This window comes from Cynara cardunculus (genome assembly GCF_001531365.2).
Source record: "Cynara cardunculus var. scolymus isolate 2C chromosome LG 1, CcrdV1, whole genome shotgun sequence".
Lineage (NCBI taxonomy): Eukaryota > Viridiplantae > Streptophyta > Magnoliopsida > Asterales > Asteraceae > Cynara > Cynara cardunculus.
This window is the reverse complement of record NC_037528.1, coordinates 46,513,916-46,540,230: the sequence shown is the minus strand read 5'-3', so window position 1 is coordinate 46,540,230 and position 26,315 is coordinate 46,513,916. Positions and strand designations below refer to the sequence as shown.

Here is a 26,315-nt window from a genome sequence, read left to right as displayed (position 1 = left end):
GAGTGGTCAACTAATTATAAAATTCATTTATGTTCATATCTTGTTCACGCAAAGGAAAAGAAATCGACAACAACGCGGAGATTACAATGGTTTATAAAGACAATCCGATTTTGAGGTCGGGAAGTCATGAAATCAACCAAACCGAATGTCTTGGTAATAGTTTTTTTTATTTATTTTTTAGATTCATATTGATCGAAATAATGTTCATTACGATGTCGTGTGTTTTTTAATGTTCATCTCATACTATTTATTTGATATTCTATCACCATGGTGCATTTTCAACTAACGTATAAAAATCGTTAACTACGTGTTTATATACGTCATACATATACATACRTTCATGTTCATRGTCATCATTCGTTCATGTTCATCATTCGTTCATTTTTGGTAATGTCAAYATACAWGTTTTTATACATGGCTCTTGTTCATTTGGTAATGTCAACATACGGTTCCTGTTCATGTTCATATATGTACATATACATATGGTTCATGTTCATGTTTACCATTCGTTCATGGTCTTCTTTTTGAAAAATTTACATTAAAATTTTTAATTTGTGTTTTTTCATGGTGTGTTCCAGATGTTTGCAATTGTTCATATTAATGGGTGGCTAATAGCATCTCTTAGCGTGTTTATATACGTCATACAATAACATCATTCCAAAAAAATTCATGACATTAGAGTATGTACATGTTAACATGTTAGCCTGCTATTTTACGATAATCATCATCAACGTCCAATTGTTCACATATGTGTGTTTGTGTGGTTAGTTCGTTCATTTGTTGGTGTGTTCCCATGTTCATATTTCGGTCATTGAACGAAAAGGTGCACACTGTTCAGTGATGCTACAATATATGATTTTATCAACAAGGTGTTCTTATTCTTGCAATATCAGAACATGAACCGGAGTACGCCGTCGAGGAGTGTTCTCAAGGAAATCAGTTTTTTATCCCCCAAGGTTGATGACGAGCTTAAACCAAAGATCAACTCACACTTCTTAACTATAAATGAAGCGGAGAAGATGTATCGGGCATACGCGGACAATGTTGGATTTGATGTTCGGCTGCACGCCAAAAAAACAAACAAGAATGGAGACATACAAACAAGATGGTTTGTATGTAATAGGGAGGGAACACCAAACAAAAAGTTTTTTGATTCCATGGATATGCAGTCTGGTGAAAGGAGATATCGTAACACGAACCTTAAACGGTGTGGATGTTTAGCATGCATAAAAATCCATTTGAAAAATGATAAATCCGGTTACGAGATATATGAGTTTGTCGAGGCACATAATCATGCGCTATTCAATACTAACGATCGACGTTTCTCAAGAAAAAAATAGACAAATGAGGTATACGGATTACAAAAATGTCCTGAATAGCTCGAGCTACAAAATTGGTGCGATTAGGGCTCACCGTATACAAACTGCATTAAATGGTGGGTTTGAGCACAATCGATGTTCTGAGATCGACTTTAAGAATTTCAAGAGAGATGCAGTTGCGTGTGTTGGGAAAAAGGATGCAAAAATGTTGATCAATAAACTATCCAATAGGCGAGATATTGTTCCCGGTTATTTTTTCGAGTACAAGTGCAATGATCAAGAGTTGGGTGCCATTTTCTGCGCAGATGAGGTCGCTAGAGTTAACTACAAAGAATTTGGGGATGTAATTTCGTTTGACGGGACATTTCGCACCAACAAGTAAGATTTTCAAGTTGAATCTGTTTTTTTTTTATGTATGGTACTCGTCACTTTTTTTTAATATTTTATTTTACCTAATAGGCATGCGATGATTTTTGTTCCCTTTTTGGCGGTTGACAATCACAAAGCTTCGGTTGTTGTCGGATCGGCGTTRATAAGTGGTGAGACAATTGAAAACTTTACATGGGTTCTAAGAGCTTTCCTAAAATGCCATGAGAAGCAACCAGTTTTTGTGATTACGGAKCAGTGTTCGGCGATGAAGCAAGCCGTCCCGTTGGTGTTTACGGAAGCTAAGCACCGACTATGTATGTGGCACATCATGAAGAAAGTGCCTTCTAAGGTAATTACTCTTTAATAAACAACTCTATTTCATAAGTAAACGTCACTTTTCATAGGTTCATATTGTGATTGATACGTCCGCAGATCAGTGTCGCCTTAAATCAAGATCCTCTGTTCAATAAGGTTATAAACAAGCTCGTGTGGAACATTAATATTGGCCCATCGGAATTCGAGACCAAGTGGCAAGAGATGATCGAGCAATACAATTTAGGTCGTGATCCGTGGTTCACAGAAATATATGAAATACGCGCATCATGGATTCCGGCGTTTTATAAGGACACACCGATGTTTGGTCTTATGAAAACGACATCAAGATCCGAGAGTTCGAATTCGTATATTAACATATACAAATCATAGTGGTTTGATTTGGTTCAGTTCCATAATAATTATGACATTGCTATAGAGAAACAAAGGTACAAGCAAGCTGTGCATGAAACAATAACAAGGACAACATATTCAAAGTTGTTTACTCCATTGAGCTTAGAAAGTCAAGCATCAAGGGTATATAGTCGAAATGTGTTCTTTGACATCCAAAAGGAAATAAAGAAGGCTGTATGGTTTTGTAGTATAGAGACTGGCGAATGTCGGGGTGATCTCAAAATGTTCATTATAAGACACACGAAAAAGAAATCGTCTGTCAACACCACGTATCTGGTACAATATTCCTTTTCATGGATATTAATGTCTTTTAAATTCGTTGGTTTATATATACTGTTGTTTATTCGGAAACTAACGTAACTATTTTAGGTCTCCCGAAACTACACAGCCAACACGGTCGAATGCGAGTGCAATCTATTCACGCATAACGGTTATCTGTGTCGTCATGCATTTAAGGTTCTAATAAACGATGAAGTTGAAAGTATTCCGAACCAATATGTTTTACGTCGATGGAAACAAAATTTGGTCCCTGTCCAGATACAATCCGCTAAGATTCGATACAGTGAGGTGGATGCGGAGAAGGATAAGTCAATAATTGATGTATACTCCAAAGTCGACGACATTATAAGCATCGCCCGGAATGATAAATCGATACTGACTAGATTGGAGCAGAATCTCGACAATTTCATGGTTGATATCGAGAAAGAAGTACCGTATGAAGACTCATCCCAACAAAAGTTGGACGCGAACAGAGATCACCTTGGTGTTTCCATACCCGATGATGTGGACATCCTACCACCATCTGGAATAAGGAACAAGGGTTGTGGTACTGGTAAGATGTTGGTAAGCGTGTCTGAAAAAATACAGTCTGTAAGCAAGAAAGCCCGTCGAAAATGTGCGACATGTGGCCAACGTACCGACCATGACTCACGCAATTGCCCCGAATTGATAGAGTAATCAGTTGTCGAAGTACCGGAAATATCATCCTTTTGGGGGTGTTTCGTTGTTGTCAATCTTACAGTTTGTAATGCTCCGATTTCGGTTTATGTTATCATATGATTGACATACATCGTCTACTTTTCATTTTATTACAATCTATAGATGTCTTAGTCACTAATTGTTATTTCAATACGGAGTAATAAAAAACGTCGTAAGTGCGGTGTTCATAATTACCGACAATATCTTATTTGGTAAGTGTTTTAGTGAACAATAGTGAACTTCATCCAATATTGTCATGTTTTTGTATTGTTGGATATGATTCATATGTTGACGTTTCTTGTATCCGGATGGTCTTCATAATAAAAATGTTGTCTTTTGGTTTTAATTCTTTTGATTTTGCTGCAAAAATAAACGCCGAAGTAGATAGTGGTTGACAGTAACTAGATTGCGGTTAACATTATCTAGGTTGTTATATCAGTCAATGGCATATATATATTTTGTATATTAGTTGTATGTTGTTCGTTTGTATTATTTATTCTGATTTGTGTGTTTGAAGTTATGATTTAGTGTTCAATTTATCGTTGATGGCTAACCATGTTTAGTAACATCTTCTTGTTGATTTACTTGGATTAGATCAAACAAGTTATTCCAGATGTCCAGAAAATGTACTAAACTTATGTGAGAATACCACTTACACTGTTTATACAAAAAAAGGCTAGTAATAACAACCAAACTACACAGCAAGAAAAACCATGCAACTAAGATGTGTGTGTGTGTGAGATTAGATGAAATGATATGCACCTTTTCGTTGTACACAATGTAAACAGGTTCCAATTAATGTTTATTCATGTTTATCATTTGTTTTTGTTCATGCCCAACAATCATTCAACTGATAATGTGTACACTACAAACAGATTAATAAATGTCATACTACAATTTTTAATGTGAAACAGTTTCAGGCAATGTGCATTGTCACGATAACACAATATAGATTTGTTGATATCAACCCGGTGCAAATTTAAACATCAAAAAACATTTGATTGATCAAATACGAAAAATGTATGAACAGACATGACATACGTTTATGTCTGAAAACGTTACGCTACCACAAATATCCAAAAAACAAGTGGTACAAAAAACCAGTTAACATAAATGTGTMACCACACAATAAGCAAACATCTATTTCCTCCCCCGACTCATCTGTCGTGCACCACGATTTTTCCTAGCATTGTACGATGTCTCCATCGCAATGAACCTTTCTACATCATATACGATAGAGGTCTTAAGGATGTTCTCATCGTTTAGTAACATCTTCGAACAGTATTTGGTTCTGAGATCCTTCAACTGTCTCTTCTGTTTTGTACTCTCCTTATACAACCCACAGTCCCATTTCACTACATCTCCTCCAAAGAATGTCTCCATGTGCCGCACTAACATAACACCAGCGTCAACTGTATTCTCGCGGAATTGTCACCTTGTCTTTATATGGTCCTGATCCATTTCAGCGTACACTTTCCACGCCCCATGTCCCTCTTTTAGTAGGTGGATAATCATCATATCTTGCTGCATACATGACAAAGTAAATACATGTCCATAATGATCATAACAAAAACAAAATTTAAAGTTGTTGTACCAAGCCTACAGTGTTGGAGCCATAGATATCATCGACCTTTCCATCACAAGTCTGGCTGTCTATTATGGCTATTGATGGGTGCTTGAGATCGAATAATACAACGTAATAGAACGATGGTTCTACTATCGGGAAGAATACCTACATTTTTGAAGAGCCGTGTCTGGTTGATACCATTTGAATTAATGCTTAAATATCATACATATAGTTTCGATCGAATGAAAAAACACTTACCAGATCAACGTTACGCATACTGATCAATTTTATGTCATTGTTCATGCAACATGTGATGTTCTTTCGGAATCTATCATACCTCTGGTTAGCATTCAAATCTTCATCCCTAATAATAGCATCCATCTGCAAAAAAAAAAAAACGAATACGGTTGATTATAGACTACAATTTATTTATATGGCGGTTACATCGACATTCATTAATATACTGTTACCGAAATGTCCGTTGGTACAAAATAGCGCCTAGGAGACTCATTGCTCCTCATCCTCTCCTCTCTGTTAAGCACCATTGACCACACATCGATAATTTCTGAGCCAACCACGCTTTGAGATATAAGGGATTGCATTGTTTGACGTGTTATAGCTTTCCCTTTTGTCGTCATGAAAACCGGCTCACTACATGTTTAATTCGTTAGGTAGTACCATCCCAAATGACAATAATACATATTTGACCAAAATATTACTTAAATAGTAGACAATRTAACTTACAAAATCCCGCCTACGCCTCGTAATATCCAATCTTGCAACTTCCTTTCGTCACTACTCACCTCGAACGTTACCGCACGTGTAAYGTACGGTGATCGTAGTTTAAAACTTAGTTTCGGATCTCTTTTTGGAATTTCAGATCTCACATTTTCTTGTCCACCTGTTGCTTTCGAACTATCAATACAAGCAATGACCGCTTCCTTTGATGGACTTATTCCCAAATCGAAAGCTGGCGCCTCGATTTTTGCATACGAATCAATGTCTCGGACGTTGATACACTACACGAATGATAGTATAAAATCAAGAATCTATATGGGCATCTCTGTTCGTATATCTAATTGTGTACGCGCATGCAAATGGTGTTTATAAAATGCTTGTTATTTGTTTGATATATCACTATGATTTTCTTATACGACATGGTGATGAATTTTGTGTGAGACCATTTGGTACATATGTGCACCTAATAAAGATTGGTTCATGTAAATGTGAGCTTCAAATCTTAAATGCATTTAAGTAGAGGGTTTGGTTCTTGTGGTAATAGCAACTAATTAAGAAAAGGTAATAGCAACTAATCAAAAAAAGGTAATAGCAACTAATCAAGAAAAAAACACAATCCCAAGTGTGGAAGGAAAAAGGTCAACATAATATGCTACTGCTACTGCTACTGCTGCAACTAAGGTAAAAGTAATACATTGTTTCTATGGCAGTGTTTTGTGCTAAATCTAAAAATGGTGGAGATACAGAGTCTGAGGTGAGGGTAGGAGGAGTGTGTGATGTGTGTGTGTGTGTTAATTATAAGTTGTGCTTGGCTGTTGGACTAATTAAGAACAAATGTTACCATCATATATACATATAAGAAATTAAATTGGAGTGTGATACTTTGATTCTGGAAATGAAAGCTTCAATGTGTTTGTAACTATGTTGATCTACTTATGTTTAAGCTTTATCAATAGATGGTATGTATTTAAGAAAAAATATATTTTATTCATGTTTGCAACTATGTTGATCTGCTACTGCTACTGCTGCAACTATGTTTTTTATTAAAAACAAACAGCCCACCAATTAAAAACCATGTTTGTTGTGTTTATCTGCTACTGCTACTGCTGCAATTTAGCTTTGTCAATAGATGCTTCTGTTTAACTATGTTGGACTTTTATCATATTTAAGAAAAAATGCTTTACAACCACCAGCCCAACAGAATAATCTGAAATTTGCCCATAAAGTTACAAGAAACAACACAAAAAAGGTTACACTACAAGTATCAAAATGCAGGTCTTTTTTGAGATAAAGTAGCTGCTGTTGTTGGGTTAAAGTTGCTATTGTTGAGATAAAGTAGCTGCTGTTGTTGGGTTTGAAATCACAAAATAAATGAAAGCATCTTTTATGCACAAATAACTAGTAGTAACAGGATTGGATACGCATAAATAACTAGTAGTAACAGGATTGGATACGCATAAATAACTAGTAGTAACAGGATTGAAGACGCAGAAATCCAACCCATAAATAAACGAAAGCTGTTTTTATAAATAACTAATATGATCCATAAAATAAACGAAAGCTGGACTGGTGCAGAAATTAAACCCATAAATAACTAGTAGTAACAGGATTGAAGACGCAGAAATCAAACTCATTCAAGAACAAGTATACAGATTACTTAAATCCTAATATGATCCATAAATCAAAGAAGACGCAAAAATCAAACCCATTTAACAGGATACCTGTTTATTCTTCAATAAAATCAAACCCATTTAACATAATACCTTAAATCAAGAAATCAAAGAAGACGCAGAAATCAAAGAAGACGCAGAAATCAAAGAATTGGTAGATAGATCGAGAGCTTGAGAGATCGAGAGTTGATATGGATCGACAGTTGAGAAATGAGAGATCGAGACAGAAGAGTCAATCCAGAGAAGTCGAGCGCAAAGAGATCTAGGTAGGCGACGATTTGAAATAAGAGGTAATAAGAGGCTTCCGATTCGCTAAAATTTCAGACCTAATAAGAGCTTTTAAGCTCTTGATTGGAAAAAAAAACAAGCACATTGAATCCTCTTATGTCTGACCGATTCAGACTTAAGAGGGCATTAAGAGGTTTTTTATTAAAAACAAACATCCCCTTATTTACAAATAAGTAAATTTTAAAAGAGGTGTAAATACCTTAAACCATTCCCATCTTTGATAAGTAGAGTTGAACAGGTTTAGGTTTCTTAAGCAATCGTTGATGTAACCTTATTACGGCATTGCAAACTCGAGCAACAACTCTACTAATTGTTTCTCCCAAGCAATGAAAACGACATATCATAACCCGATTCTTAACACTGTGAGCAATTAATGAATAAACATGGCAACTTGTTCTTCAATATTCATAAACCTAGTTGTTCTTAATCCTCTGTATGTTTCAACCATGACACACAACTTTTTGAAACATGTTCGAATCATCCTAATTTGGGATATAGGCATAGTGCCACTCTCATAAATATACCTATGCAATATTGAGGGTCGATCGACATTTGAAGAAGAGTATCCAATTTGTTGTTCATCCCTTTGTCTTTTAACCATAATCATCTAAAGCGACACAACAAAGAATACAACAACATGGACAACTATGTTAAACCATTCAAACGACTCTTATCTCCTTTGCCTATGTAAACGTCTTGTTAAACTAAGTCGGTCCATTTCCTATCCAATTACTCAAATTGTTAAACAATATATTTAAATTACAAATCTTGTACAACCTTTAATTACTCAAATTGTTAGATTCGGAATTTTGCCAAATAAATCAAAGCAAAAAACACAAATTCAATATATGGTTGGTAAAAATGAAGCATGAAAGTTGTAGAAAACATAGGTATGACCACAGAGGGTATTTAGTTCAAATAACGCTTTCTTGTCACCGTCTGCTATATATATCCTATGCATCTTTAGTTTACTTCATGTAGCATTGTTGGAGTTTATTCACATCCCTAACACTTCAGTATCATAGCTTCAATGATCCAACCAAACTCTAAGCAGATTTCTAGAACTCAACAACCAATTCCCTGGCATCCCAAGATAAGACTTTGATATGGAAGAAGTGAAATAGGCTCATCCATCTTACACTTTACATGACCCCGAATGAAGTTCTTGCATTTAATTTCGAGCTTCACAGTATTTGCTTGCTTCGATACTTCTATCCTACACTATTTTTGGGTTGTTCAATAGAGACATGTTTCGAAGCTATTTCCTTTCTTTCTTTATGCTTTATGTTCACATAATGGCTAAGACCCTTATTGGTGTAGGTGTGAATGTAGCTAAGGCAGGCAGACAGTAGAATCTTGCTGTCACTTGTTGCTGCAACTGAGCTAAGTTAACCACTAACATGCATTTGAAGTTTGAGTAAAAGTCCAGGCTTGGATTTAACATTAGCAACTTTGAGTCATTGACTTGAATAATGCAATCAAAGTTTGGACAAACTTTTTAACCATATAGACATATGGGTCCTTTGTGCAGCATAGTAAACCAAATACTATAGTTCCTGAGTTCAAAACAACAATGGCATAGGAATATGAGCTATGTATTACATATGGTAAAGATTTCCATATCTAATGGCTGCTTTTTCCATTTAAGGGAATTTCATGCAAAGTTTTCGATGCTAGTTGGTATTTTTATTTTGAACTAGTGGTGACATGTAAGCTGTAACATCAAATACAGTAGTTAGATTGGAACTCAAACCAAAAGCATCCTTTTGAGATTTCAAAATCCAAGATTCCTATGATTTGAAATCGGACAATCTAACATGGGATTGGAATGGATGTGAACTCTAAATCCCCAAATCCATTTCATTCCTGCAAATCAAGGACCTAAATTTGAAAAATAAATTGAAGGAAAGAGATTCACCTTGTTATAATGTGAAACAATAATTCCGAGACCACGTATTCCAACAATGAAGGCAAAATCAGGGCCATGGAGGCTTATCTTTTCGTGGTTTGTGAAAAGAAAACAGCAGTAGCTCCCACATCTTCAATGGAATAAATTCGTATGTTGTAAAGCCGATCAAAACACCTCAAAAGTAAGTGGATATGAACATCGGAAAAAGAACAGCGTCACGGAGACGGGGTAAGGGTGAAAAGGAAGACGAAGGAGAGACGGTAAAAAGAATATGAAGTATGTCGGCTGAGTAATTTAGGGTAAACCCCATATACATATACACACATATATATATATATATATATATTAATTTTAATTTTTTTCATATTACTACGGCAAACTTTTCGATTTTGAATGATTAAGGGGGTATTTTAATGAACGTTTACATGACAAGTGTTTAACGGGTCACTATTTTATCAGTGAACGTAACAAGGATTGAAAATCTTACTTGATAAAAGCAATGACAACACCAAAAAATTTATCCGGTAAGTAAGGTTGACGAGTCTTACCCGGTAAGCGTTCCCGAATAAGAATGTTACATACAATGCCTTTTTAATGGACTAGAATCTAACTGGTAAGTTGAATGAAAGTGTTAATTCCTATCGGTAAGTGTTTATTGGATAAACAGTCTTGTGATCTTACAGGACGTGAACTAACGACCTTTCAAGTCTTATTGCCGATTAAGCTAACTCCATAAGGTTCTATTGTTGTAGTCCGACAAAAGTTCCTCTTTCGCTCTCCCTCTCCTGCCCAATTCCAAAACCATCATTCTTGACATCTGATTCAAAACCCTACCATCTTGAAAACCCATCCAAATCGTAGTTCATTTATGACTTAAAACACGTCTATTTAGGAATTAGTTTTTGATTCAATCACGTTTTTGTATCTCTTGTTGCAGGAGTAATAGTTGCAAGTTTAATGTTTATCGTATTATAGTGTTAACTCCTATAGGTAAGCACTTTCCGGGTAAGCACTTACCTATAGGAGTCAACCCTAATTTATTTTGATGAGTAAGATTTTAGTACATCAAAACATATTGAATACAACAATTTACCGGGTAAGCGCTGACTTGGATAAGAGTCGTAATTTCACTTACCGGGTAAGACTTTTCATCCTTCCCATCACTCTTACCCGGTAAGATTCTTGGTCCTTGTCATGTTCATCCGATAAGAAAATTTATTCGGTAAGCACTTACCAAATAAGCGTTTAGTAAAAAACCCTTAAAATTCAAAAAAAAGCCTGGAAATACACTTTTTGTATTTCTTTACATTTTTATATAAAACCTTCAACCCATTATGTGTTTCAGTATAACCACCCAAAGGCTATAAGGGGCCGTTTATCAATACAAACGGGTAAAAATTTACCAGGTAGAAGTCATCACCTCCACTTATCTTACCAAGTAAGATTCTCAAAACAGTATAATACAAATCTCTTACCCTGTAAAAGCATTAACGGTGCAAAAATCACCACCCTTACTTATCGAGTAAGAATTTTGGTTAGCTAGCAAAATGGCACGGTAAATTGTTGGTAAAAACCACAATCTTTTACCAGATAAGCGCCTCTTACCTCGTAAGTGACAATAAGTGTTCTAACTACTTGATAAAAGTCGGTAACCGTTCAGTTACTCGATAAAAGTCAGTAACCGTTCAGTAAACAGCCCCCAAGTCTTTATCAATATATGCAACACCTAGTTATTCTCGAGATAGAAGCAAAGCTACTCAAATGAAAAGGAAGGAGGTAGAAGACCATTTTTCAGTTTTGTAAAAAAGGTCCACAAAAGTCTCTTCTATGAGGTAGCTCTTTTAAGGCACTTCCTTCAATTGAATGATGAATACAACAGTTACCATTGCCCCCCACAAAAGCTTATTTTTGCGGTCTTCACCCTGTTGCAAAATGAAGTTGTGAGCATCGAACTCGAATCATATATATACAGTAGAGACAATATCTATGATTATCGTGCTGATAGATATCTCATATTCAGACGGGTCCCGGAGGTTAAGAGGCTATTTGACAGTTGCTGAATGGTTTTGTGCAGAATCATTAAGTGATCAGAATGATTAAGAGGCTCTCATGATATAGTGCAAAATGAAATATAATTGTTTGGTAATTGTTTACAATGAAATTAGGGCTCTTAATGGTTAAGGGAGGCCCAAGATACAAAATCATTCAGAGGGTTTTAGAACCATTAAGAGGCAGACTTTTGTTTTGCCAAACAAGATTCACCTCTTAACGATTCAGAGATTGACTCTTAATGGAACTATTAAGAGGTAAAATTTATGCAGACCTTGGAGCATCCACAACAGTGGATTGGGTGAGGGTTTTTCAAGAAAATCACATTCAAAAACCTTGCTTGTAACTACACAAGCAGAAAGGTTCCTTTTTTCATTGAGCTTATGTAGCCAATAAGCTTTCAAATAAGCACCACTGTAAAAAGCGAAATAAAACAAATAAAAAGCACATCCGTAAGCCACATAATTGGGGGGAAAAGGGTTTTCGTTTTTGGAACACGAGATTATAAAAGAATTTAAGACTGCAGACGAGAAACTTACTGGTGTTTTCTTTCTATGACAATGGCACATACGAGCACATGTTCTGTACATATAATCATGATATACAATCCTCCTCTCCTTGAGTCTGTATATTGGAGTTGAAGAAAGTAGAACCGTAGCAAAAGTAGGCCACAATAACGTGAAATATACAAAATCCCCCTACATCTGACATTATGACACATCCATCTCATCTTGCAAAAGGATCTCATAGACATCAGTCCTCACATTGAGCTCTTTGTCACGCATAACTTCCAAGAGATCTGAGAGCTCTTTTGCAGTTAACACAGAGCTTAGTTTAGTGAAACCATCAAGCCATAGCCTTTTTGACCTGGAAATGTAATGTAAACAAAGGTTAGTTTAATGGTGCATTATAGCATATATATATATATATAATATATTATATGTATATATATATATATTATATGTAATATATAATCATTTGTACAAGACTATGTTCCGCAAACTAGTTGATAAGTGTTAACCGAAAAACTAGCTATTGGCTAATAAACTAGCTGATAAGCTAGTTACAATTGGTGAAAAACTAACTCATAAGCTACATGACAATGTAAAATGACCTAAAATGACAAAAAAGTTACTAAATTCTAACACAAGGGATTCTGCCAAAAATTGTCAATGGGCAGATTACAAATAACCAGTTTCTAAAAACCTTTATATGATTTCTAATCGGGAAGTCTATTGAGTGTCTAGGAAATGCAGGAATTCTTCAGCTGCTAACAAGTCATTATTATTGTTAACTCCATGGCAGATCGTTGACTCACTCCATTCATCTTAAAATTAATTTTCAAACTACTTACAGATTTTAGACGATATATGAATGTATTATTGGCAAAAACATCATCAACTTGATGTTTCAGGTCATTTAAGCACAGAACTTTATAGCATACATCCAAACCAAACAATCCTAGTATATCCGACCGTGAGGTGGGGTCTAGGGTGGGTGGGATGTATGCAGACCTAGACTTCTACCCATAAAAGTTATAGCATACATCCAATTGTGACAAATGGAAAGCTTGTTTGAATATTGAAACAAGACTAGTTAATTGGAAAAACAAGATGCTTCAGTCATAAATGATCAAGATCTCACCATGGGCATGTGTGGATAGCACGGAAGTAAATTCGTCTTGCTGCAGACAGGTCACTTGCTACATGAATCTCATATGATATGTACAAACGCCAGAGAAGTACAGAATTTCGCAACATGTTGTCAGCCAATGCCCTTTCAAAGATTCTATGTACTCTATGATGGGAACTTCCTCTAGTAATCTCATATGACAATGCAAAGAGACAAAGTGTTACAGATGGTTTCCTGAAAAAGTGGTGGAAGAACAAGATTTAGTATTAAACATAAGGCACAAGGTTTCAACAGATTATTTGCTTCGAGGTAAGATAGAGAATGGAGTGAATTACATTGTTGGTCCCTCTGTTATGTTCAAAAATACAGACTGGGTCCCTCAAAAGCATTAATTACACCGGTGGTCATTGAGGTTTACGTTACATTACAGATGTCGAATTGGGTCCCTGTCCATGAGGGCAATATAGTCCTTTACCCTTCCTCTTCCTTCTTCATCCCCTTCTTCTTCAACCCAGATGAACATGAACAACCGTAACAAGTTTTTAGGACCTTTTTGAAACGTGTCTTTTTAGCTAGTTATAGGACACTTCTGAGAAGTGTCCTGTAAACCCATCTTTTTATAGGATATTGGTGTTTATAAGACACTTTTTCCAAAAGCGTCCTCTAAAATAGGTAATACGACACTTTAATTTTAAAAGGTCCTAAAAACTTGTTACGACGACCAAAAGGGTCCTATAAACTTCCTTTTAACACTTTTATATAGAGCGCTTTATTTTTTGCTCCTATAAAATAAGTCCTAAAAGGCACTCTGTTAGAACACTTAAAACACTTTAGGCGTCTTATAAAAAAATTGTTGTAGTGTTATGTTTATCCTATTAATTAGCAAGATACGGTCCGACGAAGTTACATGAATCTTGATCCCTCTAACCAACACTTCTCTATGTGTACAACGTGAAAAAGTTATAAATTTGTGAATAACAAGTTGGGTTAGGTTTGGCCCCCTGGGTAAGAAAGCTTGTCTTCCGCCACTGAACATGAACCCAGAAATTGAAAAAAACAACAGATGAACAATCTAACCCAAAAGCTTTAGATTAAGGGGACTTCGCCAAGGAGTGAAAGGATATTAAAGCCCTCTTAGCTATGCTATATCACATCATCACTACGTGCAATCATATTGAAAATCAGGGTTACCATGTCACAGGAAATTGCTATTTGAGTGCAAAAGTTCACACTAAAAACACAATTAGCTATATAACAATCTCGTACAAGCAGAAACATTGACCAAATATATCACAAATATATCGTCAAATAAAGAGGCAACACATATATCTTACTTGTCTAAGTAGTCGTCAATGATCCATCGCAGCTTACTGGGTGATGTATGAAGATGTCCAATTTGAACAATTGCATTGTGAAGTTTAGGGCTGAATGGATATATCTGCAACCCTTGCACAACAAAATTCCAAACGTTTGCTAGTTCTGATTGAGAACGATGCTTCCAGAGCAGGCGCACATAAAAGTTGAATAATAATTCAAGTTGATGAATTTGACTTCTTTTTTCTGCATTTACAGATATATTGTTAGCATGACTAGACAAATTCACCTGCATATGGGCAATGTCAACTTGATAACCCAATCAAGAGGTAAAGATCACCAAATAAAAGTTACAACTGATTTCTTAACTTTAATCATGTAAACTGAAGACCTATTTGCTATTTTCACAAGTTAAATTCCCCATGGATTAATATAGCTTTTGAAATGGTTAATTGAGATGGAATTTCAAACAGTGAAAAGGAAGGTTCTCGAAAAGCATAATTGTATATATGACGAAAGTGTATAGAGCAAAAGACCAACTAACAAACCAAAATATAAAATCGTGTAGGAAACACAAGGATTAAAGAATATAACTTCTATGTGTAGCTTTTACAGAAAATCACATCATTAGTTAGCTTTGTTCAAAAGCTTACACAAATCAGACAACTTTGGGCATGTTAGAGATCACTGGTTTTCTTGACTGACCTTTCTATAAATACTACAAAAGAAGTACATACCTTTGATATTGCAAAACTCTATACCTACCAAAAACCATATATTCATTACAAAATAACAGCAGAAAGAGAATCAAATTACTTATTGTGGGCATCCATTTCTGCAGTACACATCCATGCATACGTACATGCATATATATGTTTACTATTACTATTTAGGGTTTTTTGCTTTCTGCCCCTTGGTACGTAATCTGTTTCTTCTGGCTTTAATTAATGATATAGTCACATCTTTCGAGACCCAAATTATTTCATGGTATCCAGGCTCTTGTCCACAACTTTAGATTATAGGCCCATATCCTACGACTTCAAAATTCTCTAAGGTTGCTTTTTTAGAGATCTCCGTAAAAAATATCAAGACAAATTATACGACACCACTTCTTTAAATGCGTTGTTCCAGTGATACAAATGCTCAAAATATGTTAGAAAGATTACGTCCAGGTTGAGATGAGCGCATCTCGCCCTTTCTCAAGTGGGAAAGATGCTTTGCTAGTAATGCGGTATACACCGAAGAGAGGGTCTTTAACAATACATCAGTTGAGGAAAGGGGCAATATGGTAACTTCATGGGTAGCAAGTTGTAGTTGGGAGGTTAGAGATATTTTAGTTTCTGTTACATCAGTAGCTGTTAGTATAAATAGGAGGTCTAGGTTCTGGGAGGGGATTCTGTTTTGTAAATACCAAATTGAGCGAGAATGCTTAAGGGAGAGATCAGAGGCCTCTAGAAAGCCTGAGGAATTCCGTAAAGCATTCAACGAATACATGTAGCCGACTATTTCGATCTCCATGTAGAGCATAATGGCTAGATCTACTATGCAAGTAGCATACTCGGATCAGGTAGCATCTCTATAATGGCGAACAAAGCATTTTTTAAGTTCCTACTTACCAAAACAACAAGTTCCTAAACATATATAAAAAAAGAATGTTGTTTTGCAGATGAGGCTATAATAGCTGTTGCTTTAGTAGGAAAACGTATTTCAAAGGGCATTGAAGGAATAATGTAGGCAAATCATTAAACATATAAAAGTTGGTCAAATCACCTGGAAGCACTGTGGAAAGAGCCTGATTGAGAACTTCCATACTAGCTTCCCGTCCAGTAGTCAGCTCTTCGAATAAAGCAGCAGAACAAACAGAAGCAACAGAATTATCATCTATAGTCCCACGTATCCACGTTGTCTGTATCATCCTTATTTGTTCTTTGAATCCTTGGCGTGCCCTCAGTAGTTGCAAACTTGATGGTTGACTTTTATATGGACTATACTTTATCCCACATCCCAAGCAAGAAAGAATGTGCAATGCACGTGGTAATGATTCTGAGCTGCCAGAATAACTACTTGCAAGCTCCACTTCCGCATACCAAAGAAATAAAAGTGACGCATTTGATTTAGCATCCTGTTTGGAAAAGAAATTCAATAAATTAGTTACTCATTGGCCGACTACACGCTTCAAGAATTGGCATCCACCAAAAAGCTTTGAAACCACTATCCAAACCGATGTGTTTGATAAATCATCACATAAGGGTGCTTAAGCGGCCGCCCCACCGCTTCGACTAGTTACAGCCACTTAACTGGCCATCTTAAATCTCCTCCACGTCGTCGATTAACAAATAACAATTGAATTTTTTTTCAAAAAACCAACCTGGGATTTCTAACTTTTCTAAAATTGTGTTTGCTAAATAGACGCTTCTCAACTTGTAAGGAACCTTTCCTATCCTTCTCAAGTAATTCTATCAAGGGACAACAGAACCACCTTGTCAGTACTCAGTACTCTACATAAGTACTCACTCTGTCGCATGAAAATTTGACAACTTCCATTTGATGTCTCATATTAATTGCAATATTTCCTTTTCAGGCAAATTTATAAGCTAAAATACCTGCTTCCAAATTACTTCCATTATAAAAGTATTTGTGATTATAAATCTGGTCCACGATGATTACCTTAATAGAAAAGTAAAGAGATGCAACCTCCAACCCCCCCCCCCCACCCCCCAACCAAACCAAAAAACATTTGTCACAACGAAAGGGTACTTTAGACATGTTTTTAATTTTCATATGCTTCCAAACTTATACTAATATGCCTTTAGGGTCTACTATTGTAGTTTTGATGACAATAGGGAGTATATTTGAAGCTACATACACTTAACTACAGATATTGTATGAAACACAAACAGAAGTTATCAAGATAGCGTTCTAAAGATCATCTTACCCAAGGAAGCCCTTCAATAGATAACAATGCCATGTCGAATGCCTTTCTTGCATATTCTACGTTCCCAAATGCAGCCTCCCTTCTCGCATAAACGCCACATAGATGTACATCCTGTCCCAGCAAAGTCAAGTATAGACTGAGTTTACAAGAGAGAGATTTGAATACGAAGTTTCTTGGAATTCGAAAGGAAACACAACTACATTACATATCTAATATCAGAAATATTTAAAAAAAAAACATCTTGCCATGTAAATAATGTCGGTAGTGTTGCCTTGGTATAGAGCTGGACCAGGCCTTATATTTTATCATCTCTTTATAACTTATAACGGGAATTTCCTTTTTACTCAAATCTCAAAATAAATGAAATGATACAGAAGAAGTTTGATTTTAGGTAACACAGTTTCAGTTCAGATTAAAAGAGTTAGGATTGGAAGATTGCAATCTGATTGGGAATTGTATCCTCCATAATTGATTACAAATACTTGGTGAAATAGCTTGCAAGTGTTCAGAAAAAAAGCCCTCTAAAGTTTTCACCAACAAAGTGATTTAAAGTTTTTAACAGCAAAGCATATTTAATCAGAAGTAGAACAGAGTTGTAAAAACAGCCAGCAATATACACCGTCTTGAATCAGGAATTATATGAGGGAGCAGTATTCATGCAAAAACTGATTTAGGCTCGAAATAAAACCAGCATCAGCAACCAAGGTACAAGTTGCTCAAACAGGCATGCAATTCATGAAGCAGCACATTCTGAAAGAACAGGCAGAACAGAAGCAAATCATAGATTTGAGATTGCAATGAAAAGGTTAGGTAATCCGACGGATCTAACCATAATGTTGTAGCTGTCTACATAGTCAACAAAAGATTACAATCTTTGCAAAACATGAACAGATAACTAAATAGAATGATATCACAAAGAAAAAAGAATCCTCAGTTCAGAAAACTGTGTTAAAAAAGCAAAGAGGTTGCAGCAGAAAAGTTGTTTTCCCACTAAAATTAATCAAACAAGAGCGATCACTTTATTCAAAAAGTTTACATTTTACTATTTATTAGTATAACAGTTAAAGATAGCAATATAATATCTCGAAATGAAAATAGGGGAGTCTTTAGTACCACTTTGATATTGAGACCAAATATTGCATACCTGACGGTTGCTTTTTATGAGATTCTTCGCCAATGTCCGACACGGTGTGATTGCAGAGCTACAAGAGTTCATCCTTGTATTTGATAGCTCTTCAGCAACAAGTGCAACTTCTTTTAAAATGTGATCATGTGGAAATGCATTTAAACATTGTAAGGCAACATTTCGAACAAACTTCATCATCTCACTCCTCATATTTATGTTATCGGAACTGCTCAGAATATCTTCTATGATGTTACTGCTCTGACAGCCATCTGTTTTTCTCAACATCTCCTGAACTTTTCTCAAGTCATCCAACATAGAATCTGGCAGTGACTCCATCATAAGTGTTCCCTCAGTGCAACTTGGACTGTTGGTTGAAGACCTACAGAGAATGAACAGTTATTTTCTTTGGTTAGCCACAAGTGATATGCAGACATGGTGCAAAATGGACCTACATTTTTGCATGAGTCCATCAAAACCGACCTCTTCATAAGGGGCAAAGCTATTTGAGTTGCCCACATCCACACTTTATCCTTTTGACTAGAAAATTCCTAAATGTCTCGCTTTTCATTATGATTCAATGTTAGCAATCAACACTTTGTAAGCTTGTAGCAAAATCTAGATTGTCATGTATACCACCAAAATCTGGCCCCTTCCCCTACTTCCACCTACACGAAGAAACTCCTTTCTAACTTTTTTTCTGGTAAGCATCTTTCAATCGACTGGTAACTAAAGAGGGGATGGAATGGGTGGCTGTCAGTTCTAAGGGCACCACCACATTGAAGTTACCTAAGGTCTATTAGAAATTTAAAATTAGAAGCTGTTTTATTCACAACTTCCATTAGGAATTCAAATGCACGTTAATATACATAGTAAAAAGCAGATCCAGAAAACCCGGTTCCATTGAAACCATGAAGCTATTTGAACTTGCAAAGTAAGTGATTCGAAGCACTACAAAGAGAAGAACGCTAAGAGAGAACTGGGAAGTATGAGTTCACTTTACATAACATGGAAAGTTACACAGGTCTTAAGTTCTATTGTAATATTTGATGGGACAAGTAATCACTAGATCTGTATATGCTTCTTCCTCGAGGTTGTCTTCACACGTGTTCTACTTCTATTCCTTCTCTCTCTTCTCTAAGTAGACCATTGATTTTACTTTGCAGTCGACAGTGAGAGAGAACAACCCAGTGCAAATTGATCATATAGCTTAGCTTTTGATAAAACCCAACTTCTTCTACTATGCAGAAAACCAACTAAACATCTGTCTGAAACAAATGCAGTAAACATATATTGAAGGGAGGGTAAAACATAAACAAAGAAAGAAGAAACAGAATTTTGTTAGAAAATTTAATTGGCATTAGTAATAACAAACCCTCAGATGGTGAATAAGTGCAATCAAAACACACACGGAAACAGCTGACTGAAGTAAGAAATTAAGAAACTCACCATTGAGGAATTCTTCCGCCAAAGAAATCAATGAACTGGTACACCAATGATAAACGGACTTCATCTGTAGTTATTGAGAACAAGTACTCACTGACATCCTCAAATAATACTGCTCTCAGAAGTTGTTCATCACCTTCTTTATCTGTGAGTCCATCTGTAAGTGAATTCCCAGATTTTTTCAATCAAAAATCCACCAACTATAATGCTGATAACAGAAAAGGAATGTATAACTTTATTTATGTAAGCGATATGTAACAGCTGCATAGTAACAACTAAAGCTTGTCACAAATCAAATCAGAAAATTGAAAATCCTTCAACTGCTGCAAAAGACCCACCCAACAAACGATATGTCACAAACTAATTAGGATAGGTAAGCAATTTTTGAAGAGTAGGGTTCTTGTAAAGATCGATGTTGCTTTGAAACTTTGCAGAAAAGCCCGCTTTTACCCTGTTTCAATTTAGGCAAGATCTCCAAAGCGGCAGAACTTTTTTGGTCTGTGCCTGTTGAATTGAGGCATGATCTCTAATCCCCCAAATAGTACCACAATGTTAAGATCTTTGCTGTTAATTGCGGTGCTATAGCGGTTAACAGTCCTAGGGGAAATAGCGGTGAGAAATAGCAGTTCCGCTAATAGGGGCGCTAATCACCGCAATTGGGCTGCAACTTTGATTGCAATAGCGGTGTGAAAACCGCAATTACGAGTTGGGCTTCCAGTTGGCCTTTTAAAGGGTTTAGAGAAGTTGGTTAAGGGATTACGAGCTAGGAGGCTGATTTTGATTTGCAATATTGGTGTGTAAACTCGCTATTCCTCTCTCATCTCTTCTATTCCAGTCCACTAATCTGCATCTTCTCTGCAAAACAACATTGTCTTCCAACATCGATTGCTCATCATCTCTTCTATTCGTGTGTTTTTATGTTCATCTTCAAAATATATATTATATTATGTATACATTCATACATTTGTATATAATTGCAATTATTACACGAACCGCTACTTGTGGACCGCTATACCACCTCGCAATAACCGCTATATCGAATCACGGTTCTGACCGCTATCTTAGATTTGACCACTGTAACAGCATAGGTTAAGATCATTTCTTACGACATTAATTTCTCTCCAATCGCCCGTGTTTCCCTATGGGAGAAACATGATATATGGAGTACCCTATATTAACTTGGGGCATTGATCTCTCGCTCATTTTGAACGAATCTTGGCCTCTAGCATCAACTTCCCCCGGGACAACTTTATTCTAAGATAGCAGCTAAGAAAGCACAACTATCATTAAGAATTGAAGTAGACAAAAGAATAGAAAGGCACCAGATTCTGGGCGAACGGGCATCCATTGATCAGAGTCTCTTGATAACTCTTCTTCTGACCATCTAACCCAAGTTGAAACGTCCTGGACCTCACCATTAGCTTCAGTATCAGCATTGATACCGAGCAACTTCATCAGAGCCTCAGTATCATCTTTCTGTTCCATATCATCTGTGTTAGGTTCATCATCAGAACCTTCGATACCCACATCATCGACAGATACATTGTCTTGACGTTCAGCAGCACCTGCACTTTTAGGTTCATGCCACCCTGTCCAGCCCCCTTCATCTGCAGTAGTGGAAGACTCCTTCATCATCACCTTTTGACGTTGTTCTTCCTCTTTTTCCAGCCAAGTTGACCAGCCAAGAGCTCCATACTCTCCAATTCTTGCACCATTACTATTCCAGAAGTACTCAAATAGTCTGTGTTTACCCTGCTCAGAAAGAAGTAAAGATGGGCAGAACAAACTGTATTCTATCTCCGCCTGAAATAAAGCTGTACCCAATTCTTGATAGCCAGCCTGCCACTCGAACCGGCATAAACTGACAAATATATTAACCAATCCAAGTTCTTGTTGGACCAGAAGAGGGTCAGCAGAGGATTTAACATTCTGGAGAACCTGCATCAATACATGCCAAGAATCAGACCAAAAAATTAAGAATTAGCAGCATCCAAGAAACAACAAACCGCACCAGATTTTCCATCTTTCAGATGCTCAAGAGTGAAGAGAATAGCAATTAGAAGTAACGGGAAGAAAAGATATGCCTAGATTTAGATGAAAGAAAGTCCACATCCAAGGCCCCAAGTTTTTTAGCCAGTTCACTCCATGCCGTTGTTCGTTCATTTTATTTGTAGTAAAAATACTTAAGTTCCAACTTCATTTATCCGGTAACATACGAGTTTCGGGGAAATGGGGACTTCAGTTTTAATTCATTAAATTTGGTTGACGTGTGTCCTTTGTTTCAAGGAGCCCAAGTTCTCCGAGGATGAGATTAGTTCATCGAATCTAGCTTTTCTTTATCCTGCACAGCGATGATGCAACCTTTTCAACTATAAGCACTCAAAACTATCTTGACCGGTACAGATTGCTGCTGAATCTATCAACTAGGTTAGCAATGATTATTCATCTCAAACTACTTCTCATCCAGAATAGTTCTTCAAACCTTCCAAAGCACAAGAGCTCCTTTCCAGTGGGATAAACATATTATTTGAGGTAAGAAGTATCACCTAAAAATTGAACGTTTAACATGGGATGTTTGTGCAGAGCATATTAGGGAGAAAGAGAGACGAAATGAGGGGTGTTTCTCAATGCCAAAGTTTTGCTTCTTGTATTTATAGAAGATGCAATACACTATTTTATCAGTAAAAGCAAGATTGTCATCAAATTCATGAACATTTGTGGTTTCCCTGAACTGAACAAGATCACTGAACTAGACAAACATTATCAGTTTCTAAAATGGCCACAAAACATTCTGGATTTGAAAAACATTCCATTAAAACAGATCATTTATTTCTATTATGAAATGGTGTATTGTGTAGTAAGGATTAAATCAACCGGGTATTCAACCTTCTTGCTAAAAAATTCAAGCATGGCATTGGAGGATTATTACTGACTAACTGATTTAACTAGAAAAATGTATACTCCATCGAACTAGTTCTAGGTTTGAATTCCAGGCAACCAGTTGTCGTAGTAATACCGTATTATATGTATACAGAAATACTTTTCTTTTTTGCATACTACTTTTGGTTTCCAAAAAATTGAAATAGATCCAGATACGACTTTAAGAAAATTGATAATCAAGCATTGCACTTCCAATATTTTATGAAACAGCCCCTTCATAGGTATGTACTTAATGCCAAGTTGAACTATTAAGACCCAATCAGATAACGAAACAAACAATCATCATTGAGAGATATATAAATGAGTTGATGCCGCAAAACCATTCACCTTGTTATGACCAAAAAGAAACAATCGATTGGTATTACCATCTTATGATTGGGTACCTGATTAGGCATGCATGTACATTCATGCGTGGTTTCAAGAATACGCCACAAATGTTCCCTTAAGGTATGAATTACAGGATCTACTTTGTTTCTTTAAACAACGAAAGCTTGGGGAATTGTTAAATCTTCCTCCCAAATTCCACTATAATAGTAAAGACCAAACTGCAATTTTATTGAGAAAACCAAAACAATGTATGTCAGCAGACCACAACACTAGACCTGTTTTCAAACCACCGCAGCCATCCATCCTAAACCAATAGGCTTCTATTTTGTTAAACCCTTCCCCTACAGAAATGGCAGAACTATTTATCTTAAAATAACAAGAAAGATGAAAAGAGTTGTTCATTTTTTAGCACCAAGGAGTTATTAAAGATGATCAATTGTGCTTGAAGTTTCCTCAACAAAACAAGCAAGAAGTTTTTCACAACTTCAATTTCATGAAGAAGCTATTGCATAAACATCTAAAAATGTGCACCTGCCTATGCTGCTTGCTGCATTCAGCTGACAAAGCCTGTATCGCATTGGCAAACATCTTCCTTACTTCGGAAACCTTGAATCTGGAAAAATCCCCCTCGACAAGATGCAGAAACTCCCTCCACAGCTTGTAACTCCCTGAATGATGCGTAAGTAGCTTCTCCCATCTACCAATCAAGACCTCATTATTGTCTCTTCTTTGATATGCATTCATAAGAGCTAGAAGCAATTCCTCATTATTGGGATTGAGCTCCGCTGCCTTCTCCAATATGCTGATCTTCTTCTCCAGTGTTTGTAAACGAGCACCTCTTTGTGGCTGCCTGCTTTCAACCTTATCTTGGAAGTTGGCAAATTCTAACCAAATCTTTTCATTATATGGCTGCTCCCTAGTCATTTTATTGAACTCCTTTGTCTTACGTAACACCTCATCTTCCCATGATTCCTCAACTACTGATGAATCTCTTTGTTGACCATCAGAAGAAGTTGGCTCATCTGGCAATGGTATGAAATCAGCACCAATTTCTGAGGCTGATTCTTTAGGAGCAACAATTCTAAACCGCTTAAAGTTCTTATGGTGCTCCAATGCAGCATACTTAGCAGACCAGTAACGACCTTCGGACCTAAGTTTGCTTTCTAATGCATTTACATCGGTATCCCTATCAAACTCCAAATTCCTCATATTCTGACATCGGTATGCATCGTAGTTAAACCCAGAAGACTTGCTTCCGTCAAATAATTTGTAACGCGCAACATCCATTCTGCATTGTAGTAACAGAACAATCATTTCAAAATCAAATACAGCAATACAAATCATACAAGCAATCTCATTCTAGGGTTAGGAGGAATACATTGCAATAAACTGTACTGGGCAATTCGATTTTTGAATGGTATAATTCTTTAATGATTAGTCATCACCAAAACCCCTCCAATTAAAAAACTCTTAGTCTTTTACAATATATCAATTTCAATTTCTAAAAGTACTAGTTTTACCCCAAATGTGAAAGTTAGTTTTTACCCCAAATGTGAAAGTGCAGCTCATTTTATCTTTCTGTTAAACGATTTCCATACACAAGAACATAAAATGGGTGTTTGGGCGTGTGTCTAAGGTAAAGTCGCAATAAGCAGTTGAGTATTTAGGTAGAAGTGAATATGATTATCTGATTATTTAGCGTCAAATAATCAGATTTAGAGACACAGTTAGAAGTTTCTGCAAGAAAAAATGATATTGATGATCAAGTAAAATTACCTTCTTATATCCAGCTTCATCCGGCTATATCTTATTCCAAGTTGCAATAACCACAAACCATTTTCAAGAGTTCATCCCAAAATTACAGAAAAGGGTTCAAACAGATAGCAAGAATTTATAGAACAGTATGAATTTTGATTTTCAAGGATCTATAGCACCCAGTAAAGAGCTAAATACTATCTCAACTCATAACCATTATCACTCCCAAATAGAACAAAATGATGAGTTTGATAGTAAGATGGGTGGTTGCCACATATTTATCTAATTACAGAACCCTGAAACTTTGAGAATGAATTAGTAGTTTCACCTGTAAAGAGAACCAAAAGCCAAATTATCACGATCACCGCGAGAATCGAAGTAATATTCTTTATTTGCAGATGAATTGGACGCATTATTTGCCCAAGATTGAATGTTCTGCTTCCTAGATGAAGGTCCATATTCGTGATCACTGTGCGCTCCCTTCTTCCTCTTTCTACGTTTCCGTTTCTCCTTCTTGTTGCTACTCCGGCTACTCTCGTCAAGGTCCTGATCCGATACTGATGAGTCCACCAACTCGTAACCAGCCCCCGGCCGCCTTTCTTCTTGTTTTGCTGCTGCTTCTTGTTCTTCTTCTTCTTCGGGTTCACTACAATGGTCGTGGCGAGAGGATACGACGGTGTTGATGGTTGAGAGGTCGGCGGTGAAGCTGGTGTTGCTGAGCCAATCAGGTGCATCGGATTTGGAGAGTTGAAGAAGATTTATTGGGTCGGACGGTGTTGAGGGTTTTTGGTTGAAGACAGGAAACAATGTTGTCGTTGGTTGGAGCGGCTCTTCTCCTACCGGCGATTCATCCGCCATTGTTGTTCCTGATTTCTTGTCTTTCGAGGTTTTCTATTGTAATTAAATGTGCTCATGCCCTAACTCGATGTATCCGTGCCCTCCATTCATCTCTGTCCAAAATAAAGCATAAACCCACATTACCAAACACATACACACACAAATAGACATCAGTCAGCACACACATGAAAGTGCTTCTATACGATATTCCGACTGAATAGAAGAACTGTAGCGTAAATGCAGTTCGATAATTGAGTAGGAAATTGGCCATAAAATAACAGAGCAGATACAAATCATAAAAGAGAACATACCGATTGCGAAGACGATCGAATTGAATAGCACAATTTCAACGGCTACAAACCACGAACAGATTAGAATCCAACCAGAAATTGT

At 36.5% G+C, this 26,315-nt stretch overlaps 3 protein-coding genes across 5 annotated transcripts; 1 reads left to right on the top strand and 2 right to left on the bottom strand.

Annotated features, from left to right (window-relative positions):
- The first annotated feature begins 1,344 nt into the window (after positions 1 to 1,344).
- LOC112506630 (protein FAR1-RELATED SEQUENCE 5-like) lies at positions 1,345 to 3,371 on the top strand. Its single transcript, XM_025110819.1, has 5 exons — positions 1,345 to 1,697; positions 1,779 to 2,037; positions 2,121 to 2,358; positions 2,440 to 2,690; positions 2,784 to 3,371. Exons 1-5 carry the CDS (start codon positions 1,345 to 1,347, stop codon positions 3,369 to 3,371), a joined length of 1,689 nt encoding a protein of 562 aa, XP_024966587.1.
- A 1,094-nt stretch (positions 3,372 to 4,465) lies between these two features.
- On the bottom strand, positions 4,466 to 12,211 carry LOC112506622. The gene is made up of 7 exons (XM_025110806.1): positions 12,153 to 12,211; positions 11,949 to 12,027; positions 5,704 to 5,978; positions 5,430 to 5,610; positions 5,218 to 5,340; positions 4,987 to 5,124; positions 4,466 to 4,916 (listed from the first exon to the last, which is right to left on the bottom strand). The coding sequence occupies exons 1-7, from the start codon at positions 12,209 to 12,211 to the stop codon at positions 4,824 to 4,826; spliced, it is 948 nt and encodes a 315-aa protein (XP_024966574.1). The 3' UTR covers positions 4,466 to 4,823.
- Positions 11,229 to 26,315, bottom strand: LOC112512985 (protein NRDE2 homolog). 3 transcript variants are annotated; one of them, XR_003069257.1, is made up of 12 exons: positions 26,234 to 26,315; positions 25,414 to 26,035; positions 23,862 to 24,618; positions 21,386 to 22,001; positions 20,067 to 20,208; positions 18,639 to 18,999; positions 17,495 to 17,605; positions 16,330 to 16,681; positions 14,580 to 14,805; positions 13,258 to 13,479; positions 12,153 to 12,480; positions 11,229 to 11,486 (listed from the first exon to the last, which is right to left on the bottom strand). XR_003069257.1 is itself a non-coding variant. In XM_025119116.1 (11 exons), the coding sequence occupies exons 2-11, from the start codon at positions 25,941 to 25,943 to the stop codon at positions 12,324 to 12,326; spliced, it is 3,486 nt and encodes a 1,161-aa protein (XP_024974884.1). In that variant the 5' UTR covers positions 25,944 to 26,035; positions 26,234 to 26,315; the 3' UTR covers positions 12,137 to 12,323. The 3 variants fall into 3 exon arrangements, 1 of the variants encoding a protein (XP_024974884.1); XR_003069256.1 differs by having other exon boundaries at positions 11,230 to 11,486; positions 20,067 to 20,220; XM_025119116.1 differs by lacking the exon at positions 11,229 to 11,486 and having other exon boundaries at positions 12,137 to 12,480; positions 20,067 to 20,220.